Source organism: Lates calcarifer, linkage group LG2 (assembly GCF_001640805.2).
Source record: "Lates calcarifer isolate ASB-BC8 linkage group LG2, TLL_Latcal_v3, whole genome shotgun sequence".
In the NCBI taxonomy this organism is placed as follows: domain Eukaryota; kingdom Metazoa; phylum Chordata; class Actinopteri; family Centropomidae; genus Lates; species Lates calcarifer.
In genome coordinates, this window is record NC_066834.1 from 14,347,395 (window position 1) to 14,369,875 (window position 22,481).

General features: G+C 41.6%; 2 protein-coding genes across 2 annotated transcripts; one reads left to right on the forward strand and one right to left on the reverse strand.

Moving 5' to 3' along the window:
• Positions 1-1,049: 1,049 nt before the first annotated feature.
• Positions 1,050-11,766, forward strand: LOC108894291 (zinc finger protein 704). The gene is made up of 10 exons (XM_018692911.2): positions 1,050-1,251; positions 3,956-4,131; positions 4,315-4,448; positions 4,556-4,665; positions 5,386-5,588; positions 5,672-5,772; positions 5,899-6,154; positions 6,244-6,336; positions 9,647-9,717; positions 9,826-11,766. The coding sequence occupies exons 1-10, from the start codon at positions 1,065-1,067 to the stop codon at positions 9,935-9,937; spliced, it is 1,443 nt and encodes a 480-aa protein (XP_018548427.1). The 5' UTR covers positions 1,050-1,064; the 3' UTR covers positions 9,938-11,766.
• Positions 11,767-12,321: 555 nt separating this feature from the next.
• Positions 12,322-14,816, reverse strand: gtf2a2 (general transcription factor IIA, 2). The gene is made up of 4 exons (XM_018692661.1): positions 14,615-14,816; positions 13,033-13,137; positions 12,718-12,875; positions 12,322-12,588 (listed from the first exon to the last, which is right to left on the reverse strand). Coding segments are annotated over exons 1-4 (336 nt in total). The 5' UTR covers positions 14,687-14,816; the 3' UTR covers positions 12,322-12,587.
• Between the last annotated feature and the right edge of the window lie 7,665 nt (positions 14,817-22,481).

Genomic DNA, 22,481 nt, shown 5'->3' on the forward strand with positions numbered 1-22,481 from the left:
CGATACACTATGCAGCCTCGTGCAATTTTCCTCCAGTCCAGGATTTATTGAATCATATGTACAGAATATTTCTCATTCACCTGAACTGTCTGACTGCGCGTGCGTGTTACTGTGCATACCTGTGCATTACAGGTAAACATGGCGGCTGCAGACATGTTACTATTTTATAGAGATATTATCCAGGAACCTACTAGAACAGTTAATGTCGGTGGTATTTCTTAGTTTTAGAGCTGTGTTCTCCGAGTCTGCTGCAGTACTGCGTGTAGTACTGTGTGTACTCTGTGTAGTACTGTGTGTAGAGTGTGTGTACAGGTGCGTTCTGTTGTGGTTCTCTGAGGAACGTCTTGTACAGTAGGAACCCTCTCTCTGCTATTCCAGAGCTCAAAGTCAGTAAACAACAGACCTTGGTGGGGTGTGTTCCTGCAACGGCTGAGCTCCACCAATCACAGCCCACCTCCTCCCCACGTGGTTCCCTTGTTTACTACGGACCAGAGGAGCGACCGCGGAGGCTGCTGGGAAAACCCGGAGCAGGATCAGCTGATCAGACCTGCAGAGGAGGGAGATAGAGGGGTGTGGACACCATGTACCCTTACTGATTGTCCAGCAACATCAGATTATTTTTATGTTTCGTTGATGTCATGGAGGTAACGGGTTCTGGCCTCTGACCTCTGACCTTCACAATAAAAGTTTTTTATTTGCAGAATTTCTACAGGTGAAAGATTCCAGTGTTTCCCAAGAAAAAAGAGATTCATTCTTTCTTAAGATTACACTTAATTTTGTATCTCAGTTTATAATCATCTGGTGACTCCATATGGGACTTGAAAATATAACACGTGATAAAGAAAACAGCACATCTACATGTGAGCATCTGAAACTAAGGAACATTTGTCATTTTTTGCTGAATTATTGTACTTTTTATCAATAATCTAAATAACATCAACTCATGAAAAAATACGAGACATTAAACTAAACTACATGAGACATCCCCTGGTGTTTGGAAAATTCCCACTTTCATCATAACCTGCTTTGACATAGCAGAAAATCCCTTCCTGATCCCGATCCAGATGCAGACTCCGGTCCAGGTTTTGTGTGTCTCTCCTTCCTCCCTGATGGTGTTCAGACTGACTGCAGCAGCTCACACTCACTCTCAGCTCCCATTGAACAGCAGTGGACACATTCAGACCCACTGGAACTACTGTTGTTGTTGTTGTTGTTGTTGTTGCTGTTGTGTTGGAGCCTCTGACTTTGCAGGTATGTGACAACTGATGTTTGTTTCAGTCACAGTTTGATTTCCTCTCTTTACAGAATATTTCATGTTTACTGACTTTGTTGGTTTACACAGGAGATTTAAGTTGTTTTGCATGAACATGTCAGGTCAGACTGTGAGTGTGTTACAGTCAAAGTGAGGGTTGTGTGGTGTAGTGACTGTTCACTGATCTGCTGCTGCTGGAGTTTACAGACACAATGTGCAGCTGTGTAACTTCACCTCCTCCTCCTTCTCTCTCCTACAGTTTGTAGTTTTCGTCCTGTAATCAGACTTATTTACAGCAGATCAGTCATTTTTGTGTGTTTGTGCAGCAGAGTTGTTGCTGTGTTTGTTGACTGTTGTGTGGTGTTGTTCAGACTGGGTGAATGAAGAGTCAGTGTGGAGTTTAAGAACTACAGATTTAGCCGTGGTTTTATTTTGGAGACTCTGCAGAGAGAACGCTGATCATATTTGTGGCTGTTTTTGTGCTCATTGAAGACTCTTATTGTGGAGGGTGTGAACTCAGCTCTGAAGGAATCTGATTGGTTCAAAGCTCAGAGCTGCAGACAGACAGGAGGAGGGGGGTGTGTGCAGCACGGATGCATTCTGGGTAAACTTCACCCAGCAGCAGTTACTTTTCATGTTACTGTAGGTCACTGAAACTTTACTCAGAAGTTTGAGTCAGTTACTTGTACTTCAGTTACTCATACCTCTACTCTATTACACTGCACTGCATCCATCTTATTATTTGTCAGGCTAGGAGTTTATAATAGATTACTGGGAATGAATACTTTTACTTTTCATACTCTCGGTGCATTTTATTGATGATACTTTTAACATTTTGTATTCTAATACTTGTAATGGCGTATTTCTACAGAGCTGGGTTGGAGGAACTGGTTTAGAACAACCCATCGTCTTGGGTCTGATTGGTGACCCAGTTCAGAATCCTACCAAAATAAAAGCACACAAGTATAACCAGCTAAATTTACTTCAAGTATGAAAAGTAAAAGTACCTCATCGTGCAGTAACTGTCTCCTGAGTCATCAGTGCTCCAGATGGAGCTGGTTTTATCCACGTCAGATACAATTAGATAGTTTAGTCCATTGCCTCCCAACATAAGGGTTTGGGCCCTCTGAAGGGACACCAGATAAATGTGAGGGGGAGTAAGTAAAAGTAGTAACTACAGCTGTCAGATTAACAGTATTTGAACTGTAGTCGAGTACAACTACAAAGTAGTGTACAATGGAAATACTTGAGTACAAGTAGCTAGTCTGGAAACTGGTTGCTCTGACTCACTGATTAACAGGAAACCTTTACCGGGGGGGGGGAGTTTCATCATGTTTCACCCTGTTGCCATGGTAACACAGTTTAGTAATAAAGGTGTTGTAATTATTTGTGTTGTCAGCAGATGCAGTACGATAAAGATACATTGATTAACAGTTGAACCCATCTGCTTCGGTTATTTTAATCCTTACACACAGACACACACACACATACACACATGCACACACACACACACACACAGACTCTGACTGTAAATGACACTGCAGCCCGTGAGTCACTGTGATTTCACTCAGATCTGTGGAACATAGAACAGATCTGACCGTCAAACTTAATCCAGAGCTTAAATTTTCCCAGCAGCCACTGCTCAAGCCACATTTTATTGGGGGGTAACAGGGGGTGGAGGGAGGGGGGTGAAAAGGGGTTGGATATTGAACCTCTTGGCTGTTTTAGAGCTGACTGATGTGTCTGTTGCTCCCAGTAAAAGCACAGAGAAGCACAAACTATCAGAAACAGTACTTTTTAAAATCGAGCTTCAAACTTTTATTAAATTATATTTGAGTTCATTCATTCATATCTTGCTCTGCACTGTAGTTTTTACTCTCAACTTTAATGTGTTTTTCTGTATAATAATGTGAAGCACTTTGAATTCCCGGCTGTCAGAAGGAGCTGTATATGAACCTGTCTGCTCAGACGACTGACTCTTTCTTTAATCTTCCTTTAAATCATAACTCCTTCAGTTTCAGACTGTTTTATTTAGAGAAAGGTCTCGTGGTTAAGCCTAAATCTGGGATGTATCTTACAAATATTCCCGTAAACTCTGAAATACTGAGCAGATCCTTTATTTACCTCAACTACAATATTCAATATAATGTCCACAGCATTATTTCATTAGTACAACAACATAGTCATGTCTTACTCACCACTCTATTTGGACTTTATTTTGAATTTGTCTTGTTAGCTGTTGAACACCTATGATATTCTGTCCCTCAGTCCTCCATTTTGGTTCTTGCTCCCCTGAGGATGAGCTGTAATAACCTCTGACTTTTCCTGTAGTGCCACCATCTGGTCAAACTAATAATGTTCCCATCAGCCCCAGCTGTGTTTACTGCTGATCAGCGAACAAAGACAGTGAACATTATTTCTGTTAAACATCAGCATGTTAGCGTTGTGAGCATGTTAGCATGCTGATGTTAGCATTTAGCTCAAAGCAGCCCTGTGTGTGAGCACAGAGCTGTGGAGTCATCTTGTTTATCAGCAAACAGACTTTATCTGTTCGTGCCATCCACCCCTCTAACTACAACCTCAGACTCAGCCCATTATTTGAATACCAACTTTTATTTTGGAAATTTGATAACAAGGCAGTTGCCTCACTGCTGCCCCCTACAGGCAGGTTTAGTTTCTGATGACTTCCTGTTTCTCTCTCAGGCATGTTACCAAAAACTCGTCTGGGGAAGCGTTCTCCACTTGGTGCGTTGGTGAGCTCCACCTGTCCGGCAGCAGGAACACACATGCACCCGGAGACAGGTGAGACAGGCGTCATCATGGCAACAGCAGCAGGACAACAGCCCTTCAACAGAGTCAAAGCTCATCCTGGACTGAAGGTGAGAGGAGGAAATCCCAGAATCATGTTTCAGTTCTTCAGAAAGAGATGAGAGAAAAACTGTGGGAAAACACACAGTCTGCCACAGGATTTATCAGAAGCTCTGTTTGGGGAGAGTTTGATTGACAGGTGTCTCAGCCAATCACACTGAGCTGCTGTGTTTTTTTCTCTCTCTCTCTCTCAGGTGTATTTTCAGTGTGGACGAGCAGGTGAATCTCCAGGTGCAGTGGATCAGCTGGACCTCATGCAGAGCAACGTCTCCTATGTGCCTCCGTCTGGCTGCAGATCTGTCTCCTCCTGCATCGACGTCCCCAGGAGGTGGGACATCTCCTCAGTCTGTGTGTTTAGATTTATCTCCATATTTTCCAGTAAACGGAATCTAACTCCCGCCACCTCCTCTTCTTTTTCTGTTTCTTCTCCTGCAGTCAGAGGAGTCCACAGGAGGTGGACATGGACGAATTGATGGCAGCGATGGTTCTCAGCAGTTTGTCCTGTAGTCCTCTGCTGCACAGTCCCACAAACCCAGACACGACAGGTACAACAACAAACAATAAACACAGGCAGCAGCAGTTATAATCACAGCTTCATGTCACCAGTTTTTGCAAATAAAACGACACCTCTACCTGTTGTTATCTGACTCAGACCACAACAGAAGTGAAGGAGCCTCTAGGATGAGAGGTGAAACAGTATCTACAGTAGTACAATGTGTAGTACGCTGCATAGTTTATTCACACAGTGAATTTCAACAGGGCAGTGTTGTGTCAAATCAAACACAGCTGTTGTGCACGTGACAGAAATGATGATCACAACATGTGACCATGATTGTCGCCTCCAAAATATGTCAAATGCCAAAACAACAGCTTGTGCTTTGTGTTTCATGGGTGTGACCTGTTTCATGCCACGTATAAATTTCAGCGCTGACGACATGTCCTCCTTCCTCTGCCGGCATTTTTACAAGTTTGAAAATACACTGACAGAAACTGAATCCACTATGGACAAGTCAAGTCAAAGTGAACTTTACAACAACAACAGCAAGGAGTGTACAGCGTTACACTGAGCTCAATGTGCAAACAACTGTTGACATAAATAAACCAAAAGAGGACAACACACACACACACACACACACACACACACACACACACACACACCTTAAATAAACACACACAATGTGTAACAGTCAACAATAACAACAGAGGAACAGCAGTAGACTGAGTGATTGCTCTGTGGTAGTAAACAGTGTATATTTGTGTTGCAGCTCCTCCCATGGACTGTGGCGGTGGTGAGCTCTCCGACAGTGGCAGCAGTGGCTACTGGAGCGTTGGCCGTGCCAATGGAAGCCCCGCCCCCTCTCCTCCGATCGCAGAGCCAGACGTCAGCCCCGCCTCGCCCCCTGACGAAGGGCTGGACATGGAGCTGGAGCAGGTGTTGTTCGATGAGCCGGCGCCACGGAAACGCAGGGTGAGCAGGTTTTTACACTCACCTCAGGACAGATAAAACACAGGTGATGCAGGTGAGCGCTGACGCTGTGTTTCCTCCTGCAGAACTCAGTGAAGGTGGCCTACAAGTGTCTGTGGCCCACCTGTGGGAAGGTGCTGACATCGGTGGTGGGGATCAAACGACACATCAGGACGACACACCTGTGGTAAGACTCACCTGACTCACTTTGTTTTCATCTTCTGGTAGCACAGTGGACAAAAACATGACACAGCTGCTTCCAAAACTGTTAATTATGATCTGACCTTTGACCTCTGACCCTCCCCCCTCACAGCCGCGGCGGCGAACATGAGCGCTGTTCTCGTAGCGAGGAGGATTTTTACTACACCGAGATCACGCAGAAGGACCATCATCATCAGCACCAGTCTCCTCCACATCCTCTGCCCCCCTCCCCCGCCCGCTCCTCCCCCTCCCCTCCACCCTGCCCTCCCCCTCCCTCCCCTCCATCTCCAACCTGTGGCGCCCTGAGTCGCTCCGCCCCCTCCTCCTCCGACAGCTTCCTGCAGGTCCAATCAGAGCACTCCTACCAGGTAGGGGGCGGGGCTTATCACATATTATTCTGTGTTATTCTCAGCTGTTTTATCTCTGATGTATAAAACTGTGTTGTTGTTTTTTTTAGGCTCCTCCCCCCACCCATGTGGTCTCCACAGCAGTGCCCAGCACAGCTTCCTGTCGTTGGACGGCCCCGCCCACCACCTGCCACAGCAGACAGGTAAACACTCATCTTTTTCACCTGGTCTAACGCTGGGAATAGAATGGACAAGCTGCAGTGTTTGTAGCTTCAGGAAGGAGTGAAATCTGTTTCCTTCTGTTACTTTAACACAACGTCCATCAGTCACTCACACTTCCTAACGACGCACAGGTGAGCTCAGGGTGTTAACGAGCCTCCAGGAGCTTAAATACCTGCTCTCCTCACCTGCAGCAGCAACCATTCCTCTCTGCCTGCTCTGGTGCTGTGCCATGTTTTTCACTTATAGAAGCAGCTTCTGTGCTTTGAGATATATTTTTTTCAAATCCAGTAAAATAATTCATTGAACAACTATTCTGATTGATTACACATTGAAAATCAAGATTAGGAGACAGGAGGGAGACAGAGGCAGAGTCCTCTCAGAGAGGCAAAGAATATCCAGGTAGCTTCACTGCAGCCTACAGGTGTCTGTTCGTCACGTGACGGCACAACAAGAAAAACACAACAGAGCGGGGGAGGAGGAGGAAAGTGCATGCAAGTTGTGAAAGGAGCAGTGTTTGCTGAAACTGGAGCAACACAGAGAGAAACTTAGACTGAAGTATCGATCTGATACCAATACCAATATTGGTATCAATAAATGGATCAATCTGCCCATCACCTGGTTCTTCTGTCTCTCTGGGTGACTGCGTGAGCTCAGATAGCTCAGTTCTCAGTCCTTTTTCATAAGAGAAACCCTGTTTTCCCATCGTTTACACTGACGGCCCCCACCCCTCCACCCCCTCACACACCAAGGGAAAAGTAAAGCACTATTTATATTTTACAATATTTTCCAGTGTTCAGTCCAATCTAAAGATTTCCAGGAACCATTGAAGGAACTCTGGACTTTCTAACCTGAGTTTCAACTGGAGGAACCCAACCTCATGTACAGCTCCACTCACAATAAACAAGCACTGACAGCCACACAAACTACACTAGACTTCCCGATGAGTCTATAAAAAGCAGCAGATAAAGAGATTGTGTGGGTGAACCATCAGATCTTTGTTAATTCCAGTGTAAACTTCAGAGAACAACATGTGACCATCAGAGACTCAAACACAACACAGCAGAAAGGGACTTTTAGTTAAACTTCCCGGAACTAGACGGTAGAGAAGGAATTCATTGATGTGGCTGTTATTCTTTCAATTAATCAATTAATCATTTAGTTGATTAATTGAGGTGAAGTTGACATCTTCTCATGTCTTGATTTGTTCGCTCAAAAGCTCAAAATATTTGGTTTTTCAATGAGATATGACAAAAAACAGCAAATTATCTGATTTTAGAAGTTGCAGATATTTGCATTTTCTCACTTGTTTTACTTGAAAAGTGACAAAATAGTTGCTGATTATTTCTCTGTCTGACCAATTGATTAATCAGTGAATCGTTTCAGCTCCAGATTAAAGTCCTCTCTGACTCCTCAGTGTATTTTCTGTCTGTATTCTCAGATTGATGAGGATCTGATTTAGTACAACACCTCATTATACAGATAAAATGAGATGATACATACTTTTATTTTGTTAAGTACAGCTCCCCTGAGGCTTTGACAGCACTAAGACTCATGGGCTGTGTTGTTATCAAACACTATAGTGTTTGTAAAGTAGTTGTTTACCTGGTCAATGTGTGTGTGAGGAGGAGAAAGTATTTAAAAAGTCCAGAAAACTCAGCAGAAGTGAAACTGCAGCTTCTCTGAACTTTACTGTTCTCAACCTGCAGAGAACAGACATTATGGACTTTCCCTCAGAATATTAGATTTTACATTTTTCTACTAATTACTGTACATCCCCCTCACAGTCAAATACACCCTAACAACACACTAACACTTCTCCAATTCAGAGTTGTGTTTTCTCCGGGTCTGAATCCTGTACAGCAGCCTATTGTTTATTTCCTGCAGCAGCCCAGAGAAGCCTGTTAAAACTGGTTTTATACAGGAGGAGGGTGTGTGTGTGTGTGTGCGCGCGTGTGTGTGTGCTCCTCCCTGATGGTTTTCATTCACTAGGAAAATCCCCTTTGGATGGTTTGTGGTCACATTTTCCATTAATCTGCCACAGAGCGGTGCTGCCACCTGCAGGCTGACAGAGGAAACTGCAGAGTGTTTTCACACCACAGACAAAGAACGTTAGAGAAACAGCAGGAGGGACTGTACAGCTCAGGAAATTATCACAAGTCTTTAGTTCTTTCTCCAGAGGAGGATGTGTTTGTTTCTGCTGCCAGTGGACATTAGCTTTCTACCACCTTAAAATCATTACTAAGGTGCGACCATTTATCTCAGCAACACAGAAAATTTGATGCATGTATTTATATCAAGCAGGCTTGACCAGAATCAGAATCAGTTTCATTGGTCATGTATGTTGACACACACAAGGAATTTGTTTCCGGCCATTGGTGTCTCTCCAGCAGAACTACATATAAGATAATAAAATTTGAAATAAATATATAATATACATGCTATATACAATGTAGACAAAGCAGTGCATGCATAATATTGACAGTACACAAAATACACAGATCTGAAAGAAGTTTTACACAATGTTCAGGTAATATAAACGCAATATACAAGACAGGCAATGTAAATAGAGTGCAGTGGGGTATGAAGTGAGTGATTCAGGTACGCTGTTTGTGAGGATAATGGTTTAGGGAAAGAAGCTGCTCTTGTGTCTGGTGGTTTTAGTGTGTAATGTTCTGTAGTGCCTGTCAGAGGGGAGAAGTAGGGAAATGTTGTGCCCAGGGTGTGAGAAGTCCTCTGTGATTTTCTTTGCCTGGTCCTGGAGGCTGGGCAGGGGAGCTCCAATCATTCTTTCAGCACTGAGGTTAAATACCTGGGCCTTCTCAACCAACTCTTTAGAATCGAAGAAGCTTTTCAGATGAGATTTGAAATGTCCTCAAGGAATCTAAAAGAAATCCAGTTACCTTAAACTCTAGCCTTTAAGACGACCATGACCTAGGACAACTGAGAACCTACACAGACTGATTTTTATTCCTTTGACTTGTTTTTAAAGCACTTTATGGTCTTACTTGTCTAACATGCTCTAAATGTATGAACCATGAAATCTTTGGTGAGGCAGCTTTTAGCTTTTATGCTCCTGAGCTGCTGAAACACTCTGAGGACCTGAGAAAAAACCTCACGTGCAATAATATAATCATGTGTGCAGGCAATACAAATGCTGCTCTGTAATGTCATATTTTCCATTTTTATTTTTATATTATATTTATTTTATCATTTTTAATGTTATTTATTCAGAAACCTGATGCAAAGCAAAATTTTGTTCAGTTGTGCACTCCTCTGTCTTCTCCTCCACAGGGTTTGTCGTTTCGGGTGCGTTCAGTCAGCGTAGGAGAGCAGTGGCTGCAGCATCAGAGCTCCCCCTGCAGGTCAGTGTTCACATGTACACACATTCCCATGTTGCTGTTTTGGGAATGGGAGACATGGGAATCGTATTTCATGATGTTAACAGTTGTCAATCTTTCGTTCTCTCTCAGGAGGATCCGTGGTGAAGCCAAGAAGTGTCGTAAAGTTTACGGCATCGAGCACAGAGATCAGTGGTGCACGGCCTGTCGCTGGAAGAAAGCCTGCCAGCGCTTCCTTGACTGAACAGAGGAGGAAGAGGACAAACAGAGAAGGACTGTTAGTGACAAGCTGCGGTTCACCTGGTGGATGTTTTATACTTTCTTATACCTGAAACCAGAAATATTTTTTGTTTTTTGCTTTTATAATCTTTCTACATTTGCTAGAAGCATTTTTTTATTGCTGAATGTGTATTTTGTAGCTGTTGTCATCAGATGTTTCCTGTGTCCTGTTGGTGCTTTATGATGAAATGATTTGAGGCAGCTATGACGTGACCTTTGACCTGGTCACCTGGTGACCTGAGGGAGTTTTTTTCTCCTCAGGTGACTTTAACAAAACCAGCGTTTGTCAGGATCAACATGAACCAGTTAATCAGCTGCTTGATGTAAACACTCAGACCTGATTTGTATAGGCTGAAGTGCGTTCAAGGACTCAGAGTTAGTTCATATTCATTTGATGAAAGTCTTCCCTAGTAAACATGAGAGTAGACAAAAACAGTTTTATCACCTCAACCATATGTAAATATTTCCCTGCCGAGCTCAGAGCTAATTCTAATGCTAATGCTAGCAGGCTACACACAGAAGAAAAGACTATAAATCCAGAGTCAGTGAAGGATCAATGCAAGATACAAGACATTAAAGATATTGGTGCTAAAGAGGAACTGACTCAGGATCAGCTTCAGCCCCTGACACACCAAACCAGTCGTCGGGCTCAGTCAAAGCTGCTGAGTACAAAACACTATCCAGTCTTTGGAGTTTGGGACTAAAACTCAGAAAATCTTAATTATTTTGATCATTATTTTTTTTAAATCTGTGTCATCACAAGAGTTTATCTAACTAAATCACTGCAGATATACTCTCTGGTTATATTCTAACGTGACAGTTTATTTTGTTAAAAGTTAAAAGGACAGTAAAGCAGACACTTATTATAAGCAGTGTGTAAAAAACTGGTTTCTAGCAGATGATAATGCAGCTTTAATCAGTGTTTATTGACGTGTGCTCTAGCTGTTCCTGCTGAGACTCAGGCTGCTGTATAAACAGATAATGAACAATAACACAGTAAAACAGTTTCACAGGATTAATAATGTTAAATAAGTAAAGTATTACCAATTATTCAAATAAAACAAGAAAAATAAATCACTCTGGAGCAAAAAGTGACCAGTTTTAGTCCTGGATGTTTGAGAATCACTACAGCAGACTGTTGTCTTCTGTGGTGCATTCAAGTGCAGCTCTGCTACATGTAGCATTTGATCAGTCAGCCTCTGTGTTCTCATCAGTGTTGGTGTGTCAGGACTGGTAAACTGCAATAACTCAGTGAGTTTAATTTTAAAGCCATGAATCATTTCATCAGATGAGGAGTCAGATCATTGCTGTCGTTAAGAGATAATCACTGTAAATATCTCCATCACTCTGTTCCTCTCTTTTCATTTCCCATCAGCCCTTTCTTCACCTCAGCTTCAGTTCAGTTTGGAAATAAAAGCCATTTCCACTCCTCTCTAATGAAACCACATGCAGTATTCATCTGTTTAATTACAAATAAAAAACATGTTTTACACTGAAATACATTTATATAATATCTACGTTTTCCTGGTGTGTGTATATACAGATATATACTGGGCCCATATATTCAATAATGTCTGTTCCTGAATCCTTTACTTCTGTTGCAGAAACAGGTTTATTTGCAGTAAACAGAAACAAAGTTCTGTATTTAAATGTCACTCTGTGTCCTGTTTGTTTAAGAGCAAAAAACATTAAATGTTGATCATTGTAATCGTATCATTTTTAAGATGCACTCTTTTATAAATGATGTGAAATCCTGATGTTGTTATAATAAACTGGAAAAGATGATCGATTTGACTTTGGTTTGTCTTCAAGTCAGTTTTATTTATACAGCACCAAATCACACAGCAGAAGTTATCTCAGGGCACTTTTCATATAGAGCAGGTCCAGACTGCACTCTTTATATTTATTTACAGAGCAGCAGAACCAGACTCAGGGTGGGCGGCCATCTGCCTCAACCAGTTACCAGAATAAGGGAAAGGAGAACATGGCAGTAATACAGATTCCATATAGAGACGTAGGTAATATTAATAGTAGTAATGATAGCGACAAAAATAATGACAGTTATAATAGTAATAACGGCGGTACGGTGGTGCAGTGGTTAGCACTGTTACCTCACTGCAAGAAGGTTCCAGGTTTGAACCCCAATTCGAGCCCAGGGCTTTTGTGTGTGGAGTTTGTTTGATGTTTGATGTTCTCCCTGTGCCTGCGTGGGTTCTCTCCTGGTACTCCAGCTTCCTCCCAGATTATTTATTCATTATTTTAATGACTTTTATTGATTTTAATCTGTTTATTAGGCAGGCTGAACAGATCGATCAACAGAAACACAAAGATGATCAATCAGAGCGTCTGTGTGTTTTAAATAAAGTTTTTATTAAAGATGATCCAGCTCAATTATAACAGCAAACTGAACACAACCTCCTGTAAACTGATAATAAAAACAAACTGCTGAAGGAACAGTGACTGGTCCACTCTCTCTCTCACACACACACACACACTCTCAGGTCTCAGCTGTGACTCTGCTGTAATAAATTATATGTACAGTCCAGGTCCATCTGCGGCTCCAACCGACACCGGCACACATGAAAAGTTGTCACTCTGCAGCACTGGAGCCTGAGTCTGCCCAGACAAAAAGTATTGTTAAATAGAGGTTAAAGGGCAGAGAGGAAGAACGAACATCCACTTCCAGTCAGACAGATGTACAAACGTGTGTGTCGGTGTGAAATATGAGATTAATTTTATACTTACCATTTATCAGTTTTGTTCTGGGTCGACTCACTCTTTCCATCACAGGCGACAATTTTGACCTTGTCAACCTTCACCAGGTCTGTGACCTCTCTGAACTCCACATCGTTCAGAACAAATGTCCACACATTGTCACAGAACCTGTAGGTGTTCAGAGAGCCCTGCAGGACCGAGACACAACGGAAACAACTGAGAGAGCGACACACAACACACGTTTAACTGATCTACACAACCTGTGGGTGTTCAGAGAACAGCGTGGTGAATAAATATGTTTGTGACACTGAAATAAAGGTCAGAGGTCGCAGAGGAGGAACTGACCCTGAAGTTGACTCTGTTGCGGACTCTGTTGGCGAGCGCCGTGTTGATGGCTTTATCAAACTGAAGGAGGACCTGGAGAGCCAGCTGAGGAGTGATCTGCTGAGTCTGAACACACACACACACACACACACACACACACACACACACACACACAACATTTAATACAACCTCTAACAACAGGAATGTTTCATACACTCACAGACAATCATACAAGTATAAACGGTTTGTTTCATCTGTGCAGAAAACAGAAATGTAAAAAGTGACTGAGCAGTTCCTGTCCTGTCATCAGAGTGAGGTTAAAACCCAGACCTGTGTGGAGGGATACACTGCTGTTTATCAGGATATAGTCCCCCCACCTAACACAACATGTTGTTCTTAAATATCTGTTTGTACCTTGCCTCCACTCTTTATGCTAAGCTATGCTAACCAACTTGGCGTGAAGATGTGGACACACTTGAGTGCAGCAGCTCTTTGCTCTCTAGTTTGGTGCTTTTGTGTGAGTTTGATTTTGCTTGTGGAGTTTTGTTACATAAAGTATGTGTACAGTGGCCAGGACTTACTGAGCATCCAGTTACAATGCAAAACTTGTTGTTACAAGCAACTATCAGCAGACACACAACACACCATATTGAACAGTTTCTTCTCCAAGCAAATCTGTACTTTAAACCAACTCAAACACACAAAATGAAAACAGTTTTGATATGCAACAATATCATTCTTGTTAATATCTCCCATTGTGCAAACTACTGGAGTTGATCTTCATATCTATTTATTTATTTTTATTTCTATTATTTTATTTCTAGAGAATGCGTGAGTTTATTTTTCTTTATTTTGCTTCAAGTTTTTTTTTTAACTACTTAACATTTTGTTGCAGTTAACACAAAGACAATAAAGGCTTTTTCCTTTATTCTTCTTCTGTTTGGTGCACTTTATGGCAGCCATGTTGGTCGTATTCATGAGATGATGACACTGGTTTTAGGCAAGGATCTGTATTAAATATGAGATGTGTTGACAACAAAACATTTTCCTCAGCTGTCCTGCAGTATATATACATATATTTAAATCCTGCTGTGGATAAACAGAGGACAGCATCTGTCTGTCAGCTTGGTGTCTGTTTTGGTTTATTGGTGATTTCATTGTAATTCTTTCCCAGTTGATGTTATCGGCTGTTTTCTGTTGGTTTGTGTCTGTGCTAATGTGAAAGACCCGTTTCTTCTGCAGACAATAAAGTTTGAACTACACTGTCTTAACCTGTTGATAAAAAAGGTAAACGGTGGATCCCTAACCTGGACCTCTGAAGATCCCGGACCAGTTATCATACTGGACCTGTTGGCGTCTCCAATGCCGTGGGTGATGCATCATAACAAAAACACTGATTCAATCCTAAATTGTTCAAAGCTGTTAATTATTAACATTTCACAACACTGTAAACAGGAACGTGAGAATAAATCTGCGCTGAAATAAACAGCAGAGCTAACGTTATCCCGCTAGGAGCTAACCAGGTTCACTTGGTGCCGTTAACAACCTGCTAATCTGGGCTAGCAGTGAGCTAGCAGCCGTGATGTTTGAGGTGGGGGGTCACCTGTATGAGCTCGTCAAGACTCTCCTGCAGGCTGTTTCCCAGGGTGGTGTTCCTGTACAGCTGGTACGCCATGATGGGAACAGCCGAAGGTGCAAACAACTACCGTAAACTATCCTACAAACACACTGAGCTAACGTAGCTAACGGAGCTAGCCACTTCCCTCCACTACGAGCAGCTGTAAGTGCCGACAAGCTAACGACACTTCCGGTTACATATTTCACAATAATTGTAGACTTACATTTTACTTACTGTAAAATGCGTCAGTCATCAGTTGAGCTTTTAGTTGTTCTCTGCCTTTATTTTGAAAGTCACTTGTCTTGTTTCCTCTTTTGACTCTCGGTCACTTGGCGGAGTCTACGGGAGGTGGAGAGGACCAAAACACTGTCAAACAATAATGTTACTGTCATTGTGTTATTTTTCAGTTTTACTGTTTTTCAGTTTTTTTGTTTTACAGTTTTTAATTTCTGTATTTTTTCCTTTTTACATTAGCCTGTAACATATTCATCTATTAATCTCTATTAAAACTGCAACTGATGAAATGATGATTTGTTAAAAGAGGTGTGTGTGTGTGGGGGGGGGGGGTGTAAATATCTTGTCACTAGATGGCAGCAACTCATCATAAATGGTGTAAACTCCTTTCTAAAATTTCTCCTCAGCTCGTTTATAACTGAAGTGTCTGTCTCCTCTTCTTCTGTGGTGTTTCCTGTCTCACTCGCGTCTCTGTTTTTACTTTGACTCCCAGTATGTTGTTGATTTTAAGCCTCTTTGTTTCCTGCTATAGTTGGACATATGAGTGTGTACTATGTTACTTTAGGTCCTCGGGTAGAGGTCTTTCAGTTGTCCCAGAGTCCAGTATTAAAGGAGACAAGGTCTTTGCACAGACTTCTATCAGAGAACTGACCCTGGTTTTGCTTTAGTCAATTTACTTAATTTGACCTTTTATTTCTTTTGTTATTTGACTGAAGTGCATTTAACTCCTTTATTTGCCTGTAAAGTTTCCTGTTTGCTTCAATTATTGTTAAATTAAAACAAATTAACAAATTAAAGATCTGTTTTCACAACTGCAGGGCTTTCTGTGCCATTAAGTTCTTTTTTCTCCATATTTTGTTTTTAACTTTAACTTCAAAAAAATACAGAAATGTCACCTACCTCCTCTTCATTGGTTTCTATGGTCATCTGTTTATATATTTACACTGTTATGAAAAACAAAGTGAAAATAAAAGACACTGAGGTGTCACCATATTTAAACATAAACATCTCATCAGGTTTTCTCCTTATATTTGTGTCATAAAGTTTATCATCAGCTCAGCGTCCTGGAAAATCCTTCAGAAAAACCTTATGACACAGGTGGAGACAATCCTCTGAACTCAAACAGAACCATTTATCTGCAGTCCAGTTTCAGGTCCAGGTCCAGGTCCATGTCCATGTCCATTTAACCCCTGTGACCCTCACAGACCCGCAGACCGGGTGTGTTATTTCATCAGTGTGTGTGAAGGTGACAAACAGCCACGGCTCTGCTGCTGCTGCTGTAAGCGTTTCTGTGTGATGGATGTGGTCTGTGAACGTTGTGAACGGCTGTTTGCTAATGAACAGATCTGTTTAGGCAGCCACTCCTCTGACCTCTGACCCTGGCTCAGTCTCCACACTGAAGGCAAATAAAACACAGCAAGTAAATACAAACCGGGGACGGAGAAAACACAATTATCTTCCGGGGGGGTGTCAGCTCAACACAAAGCAAAATGATTAAAAATGATGCATGAATTTGGAGCCACAGAGAAAATAAAGTGTTTCAGGTTCACTGATGTTGATGGATTCACTCATTCATTCACTCAGTCTTTGTGTTTTTTACACCTTAACTGTGAGAGGATGAATGTGCTCATGCACCAGATTGAGGATGTATCGTTTCATTTTTGGTGAGAGAAACGTGATCACAGATTTTCATTTCATATTTTGGTGCTTAAATAGGGGGACGCAATCTTAAATTTTAGTTATTACAGTGAAACCATTATACTGACAGCGGGTGGGGGTTCCAATTTCTTTCTAAATCAAGAAAGAAATTGTTAACGATCATGGTTAGTGTCTTTGTTTTTCAAAAAAGACAGACAGTGAGACAGACAGTAATTATCAATCAGTCTGTCAGAGCCAATCAGGACGGAGGAGAGGTGAAGTTAACACCAGCTGAAAGCTTTCTGAGCGGCTGCAGGAAGGAAATCAAAGTGTTTCCCATCAGTCAGCAGGGTAATAACCTCTGACCAGCCCGGTGATACGTCAGCAAATATCAGTCTGTCAAACCACTGCTACTGCTGCTGCATCATTTCCATCCTGTGAGGAGCATGAACGTGGATTTATATCACTGCCCTAGTTTTAATATCAGACGTGTGTTTTGTATGAATGTCTCACAGGGGATAAAAGGTCATAGTCACAGACTGGAGCCTTTCTTTCTGTGGTGTGATGTGGAGTAAAATGTCAGCAGGCCACACAGGTATCTGTATGATGATAAAGTTTAGAAAACAAAATCAGATGCTTCACAAAACGACACTTGAAATTTAGTTCAGATTCCTCCCATTTCTCTGGATCATCTTTGAGGTGTTTCTACGCCTTGATTAGAGTCTGGTATATTTAGCTGATTGAGCTTTGAAAAGGCACACACTTGCCTACATATGGTCTCACAGCTTACCTGTGCATATCAGAGCAAAACCCAAGATCATGAGGTCGAAGGAACTGTCTGCAGAACTCAGGGACAGGAAATTCAATTTTTTTTCCTTTTAATACATTTTGAAAAATTCAGTTTTTTCTTTGTCATCATGGAGTACTGATTGCAGATAGAGGAAATAAGGTGAATGGTGAATGGGTCTGAATACTTTCTGTATGTCTGTGCTCAAACATTTTTACTCAGAATAAAAATTGAGAATGGCTTCAGCTCCTCTTCACATTGGAAAAGTGACTGCCAAGCAGAGATGGAAATAATTTTATAATCTTTTTTTTTTAGCACAAAAAATTTCTTTCAATCATTGATCTCTGAACTTTTCCAACACAACAACAGGACCAAATCAAAACATCCCTGTGGGTTCAGAACTCTGATAGATGAGTGTTTAATTGTTGAGTATTTATCTGTGTGTCAGTGTGTGTGTGTGGGTTAAACAGCTGATTAATTGGAGGCTGAAAGCTGCAGCTCCTGCAGCTCCGCTCTATCTCTCACTGTTATGATAATGAGCTCGTTCAATATGCAGATTCAGTCCTCAGAGGCCACACGCAATTAATTGTTCTCGTTGACTCGAGTAATTATTTGTTTGCAGATTTAATTTGGAGATTTAGACGATGTCGATGAAACATGATTTGTGTGAGTTGCTCTGTGTGTGTTAGGGATGATGTTATGTGTGTGTTATGTAATCCAGACCTGCTGCTGAAATAATGCAACAGCTGATCATGTAACTCAGTGACATCATAACCTGAAGTTGTTCCAGATGTGTCTGACAGCAGCTGCGGTCTGATCAGCTGATTTACAACCACTGATTAAAGGAGCAGTCTGATGTTTTCATGCTGCTGTCGCCTCCAGAGTCGGATGTTTAAGATGTTTCTGTCTGAGAGTTTCTGTCGTTCGAGTTTAAGTTCAAGTTTCACAGAGTGATAAAAACATGTCCAAGTTAAAACACATCACGGCACAGACTTCAGATACACAGACAGACTGGTCCAGACCTCAGGAACATAAATATTGAATGCTCTGTTGTTAGATCTGGAATAAACTGTGGGAATCTGAGGAGAGTGTCTCATCCTGTGACCTGAGGATTCTGTTGGGTTGTTAATAACCTGGGACCAGGCTGAAAGCTCTGTAGACGAGGAGCCAGGTTTTAAAGTCAGTCTTAAAGTGAACTGACTGAAAGTGAAGTCATCCAATCTGCTGAAGATAAAGGCATCTGAGCTGCTGCAAAAGAAAATTGGTTGTGTCTCAAATCAGATACTTCAGTTATTACACTGACATGTAGCTCACTGTGCACGCAGTATACTCACTGGAGTAGTGTATGAATTTCCACAAGGTAGTGTTGTCTCAAATCAAAGAAGGCTGCTGTACACTCACTGGAAATTATGATTACAATGTGTCCACAGTTGTCCTCTGGCTTCTTTGTTCACTTGGCCTAAAAATGAACGTTTTACATTCCAATATGTTCCCCCTGTTTCATGCGATATGTAAATTCTACAAAGACAACCTGTCCTCCTTCCTCAGAAGTTTTAAAATTCATTAGTGGTCCTTCTCCTTCCTCTATGTAGCCAAGATGGCGTCCGTTGAGAGTGAGAAGTGTCCATTGTTCCACACTCAACTTTCTCACCGTTCTCAGTCACCATCCTGGTTCTTATAGAGAACTGTATGTTTCTGTACCTGTTATGGACTCAACATAACAAGTGAGTGAGTAAATCTGAGAACTGGAAGAAACAGGAAGTATGATGTTAGATTCAATGAGTTGTGCTGAAGTTGAGCTACAACTTCAGCTTTGTTTTTTGAGACTATATGTGTTCACATTTTGAAAAGTCTGCAGAATCAGCTGTGATCAGCTCCTGTTGTCGGTGTATCCATGGATGTACAGACAACTATCGCTGGATTACTGTGATACTGAAGAAAAGTTAAAAACAGGAGGATTCTGAATGAAGTTCTGCAAATATAAGGAGCGTCTTTATGGACGTTTAAACTGCCCTGATAATAAATCTATTTTTACTGCTGTGTTAATGAAAAACTTGTCCATTTTTATAACCAAATGTCATATTTAAAGTCCACTGACACTCGTACTTCATGTTGTCACCAGCAGTAATTATTTTTATCATGTGTTAATAATGCTCAGTGTCTAAAAGCTCAGTACAGAAATCTGAATATAAATCATAATCTTCCTGTGTGTGTGTGAAGTCTGATGTTTTCCTCCTCTCTATGTCTGACTGTGTGTTTACTGACAGAAACCTCCAATATTTCCTCAGAGGAAGACAAACAGACTGTAGAGTCTGTGTAATTTTGGTGGATTACTCCTTTAATCACACAGCTCTCTGATCTTACAGAGCAAACATGGCGGCTTTAATTAGAGGCATTAGTGTTAATTAGCTTCACTGTAATCTGAAGTTAAACATACTGAACTGAGTGTGATGAGTCTCTGGTTCTGTCTGACGCTCAGGTTTCAAACAGCAGGTAAAACACACCTGAGATCAGACACACGTTACTAACACCAGGTGTGGGAAAAAAAAACAAACAAACAGTTTTTCTCTCATTTTTTTCTCTGAAGACTAATGTTACTGATCAGACTATTTTTTTACAGTGGACACAAAAGGAAGTAGTGTGTGTGTGTGTGTGTGTGTGTGTGTGTGTGTGTGTGTGTGTGTGTGTGCGCGCGCGCACGCGTGCGTGTCTTCCTTCCATCCATCATGTTTTTATATTTTAACTCTCAAGGTCACTTGGCCACAAATTCAATTATGTCTCTGCTCTTTTTTTTTTAAAGAAAAAAGACTGGATTGTAGTAATTAATTTTTTTTTTTTTTTTTTTTGGACACACACACACACACACACGCACACACACACACTGTAGTTGTGCTGAGCATCTTCCACTTGTGAAACTTTCCTGAATAAATAAAGGTTAAACAAAATTCAACAGTAATCTTCCTTCAAATTTAAAACCAGTTCAATCAGCTCTATCAGATTCTGTTATTAAAAAGCAGCACGTTCAGGCTGCTGTCATCCCTGCACACTGACTTCCTATCTCTGTGGTCACTTAACAAACCGCAGCAAATTACATATTAACTTTCTTTTACGCTGCTCGGCTTTTGTCTCTGTAATGGCACCGAGTCACGTCTCCTCTCTGAGATAACTGGAGCTGTAAGTCATCTCTTCACACGTGACACTACCGACCTCCTCTCAGAGTATTTTATAAAAGTAATCAGACGCATCAATCACAGCGAGGCGGCGAGGCCTGTGTTAATCCTTGGAGTTTGGAGTTAAATGGCTCTAAAGACTAATGAAGGAGCAGACTGACCGATTAATCTCCTCTGTCACTGCTCAGTCAGTGTTCAGCTCAGGATTAAATCAGTTTCTACTCTGGATCTGTTTTCAACAAAAGTTTAAAGAGTCGTCTCCAGATAAAGAAACATTTCAGATTTCTACAGCCAGCAGTGTTTAGTCCTCTGACTCTGTACCACCTCTACCAAAACCAGACTCCAGACTATATTTTCTGATCAGGTCTGGTTACATTTTTTCCCCCAGTTCTATATTTTTACCGAGGGACTCCATTTTCTTCTTCTCTCGTCTTTTCCCAACTTCATCACAGCCAACATCTGTACTGTTCTGTTCTGTTCTCTTTTACTGCGTTAAACCAGTACAATCACTGAACCAAGCTCTGCAGCAGACGAGTCATCAGATGATCTGTCTATACCTGAAACGCCTCATCCTTCACCGAGAGGAGGCACGGACACGAGACCAGCGGATCCTACCCCTCTCAGCTCTGACACATCCTGCCTCTGACAACTTCTGTCTTCTGTTAATATGATGCCACAGTGCGACCTTTGACCTGTGCATCATGTTGTTCCCCTTGGCACATGTGAACATGGCTGCACCAACAGGAACAGCTCAAGACATTCAGGCAGGTCTGGTCTAATGCAGGATGACTCCTTGTATTAACAGGATTTGATCCATAAGGTCTCAAATCAACTCAAATAAAAATAATCTTAAATAGAATTATAAAAAATTGTGGGAACAAGCAGAACATTTTTATTAGGTGCAAGATTTGTTTAAAGGTCTTTCCACCTCAGGAGCGAGACAAATAAACAACATGAAAATATGAAATACTGTGAGCACCACATCTGAGGAGAAGGTGGACTAGCTGCACTTATTCTTGGTGAAAAAGCTCAGAAAAATTGGACATCCTCCAAAAAAAAACCAAAAAACAAACAAAAAAAATCATGTCACTTTTTTAAAGCATAATAGAGAGCTGCAGGAATGATCCTAAAACCAGGAAGTAAGTTAGCATGTTAGCACTTCCTGTTCCCTCGTCCCAAAGTCAATGGGTTTTTGGTTCAATGTCTGAAATAAGGTCTGTGGATTTAACACAAGCTCAAGACATTTTCATGTTTTATTCTACAACATAAAATCAGTCAGTAAATCACCCAGTCCACACCTTTACAGCCTCGTTGTGTTTATACTCACACTCTTTCAAACTCTCACTAACTTTCTAAGAAGAAAGGCTTTTGTAGAAGAGGTCAGAGCTAAATTAAATGACAAGTTGGAAGCTTAGTGGTGGAGACGTTGACGTCATGTGACCGTGGTGTAGTTGGTTTATAGCCTAACATTAGCTTTTTACTTCTGGAGATTGTGTTTAGGCTTCAAACATCAGAACAGCAGGGAGTGAATGTGTATTAGAGCCATATGAGTAAATTATTTCATGCTGTTTAAATGTGCAGAAACAAATTCATGACGCAAAGATTCATAACTGAGCCTGTCCGGTCAGCAGATGAAGAGATGTGGGTTTTAGCTGCAGTACCACAGGTGGCCAAGAGATAGTGAGACTCTGTAACAGTCTTCAGCTCATTACTGATGCTATAAATCAGTGAAACTAAACACAGCAGACTAACAAGATAAACACGGTGAGAGTCAAGTGTGTATGCATCTGTGTGTGTGTGTGTGTGTGTGTGTGTGTGCTGATGGATGGACGGATGCTGGCTCTAAACGATGCTTTCACTAACAGGAGGAGACACAATAATCTGCCCGTTTGTCGGCTTAACTGGAACGCCAATACTGTATCGACTGAAGCGTCAGACACACTGAGGCCTTCATTAACCTGCCATCTGTCACACACACACACACACACACACACACTCAGCTGATTCCTGTTTCTTTCTGACC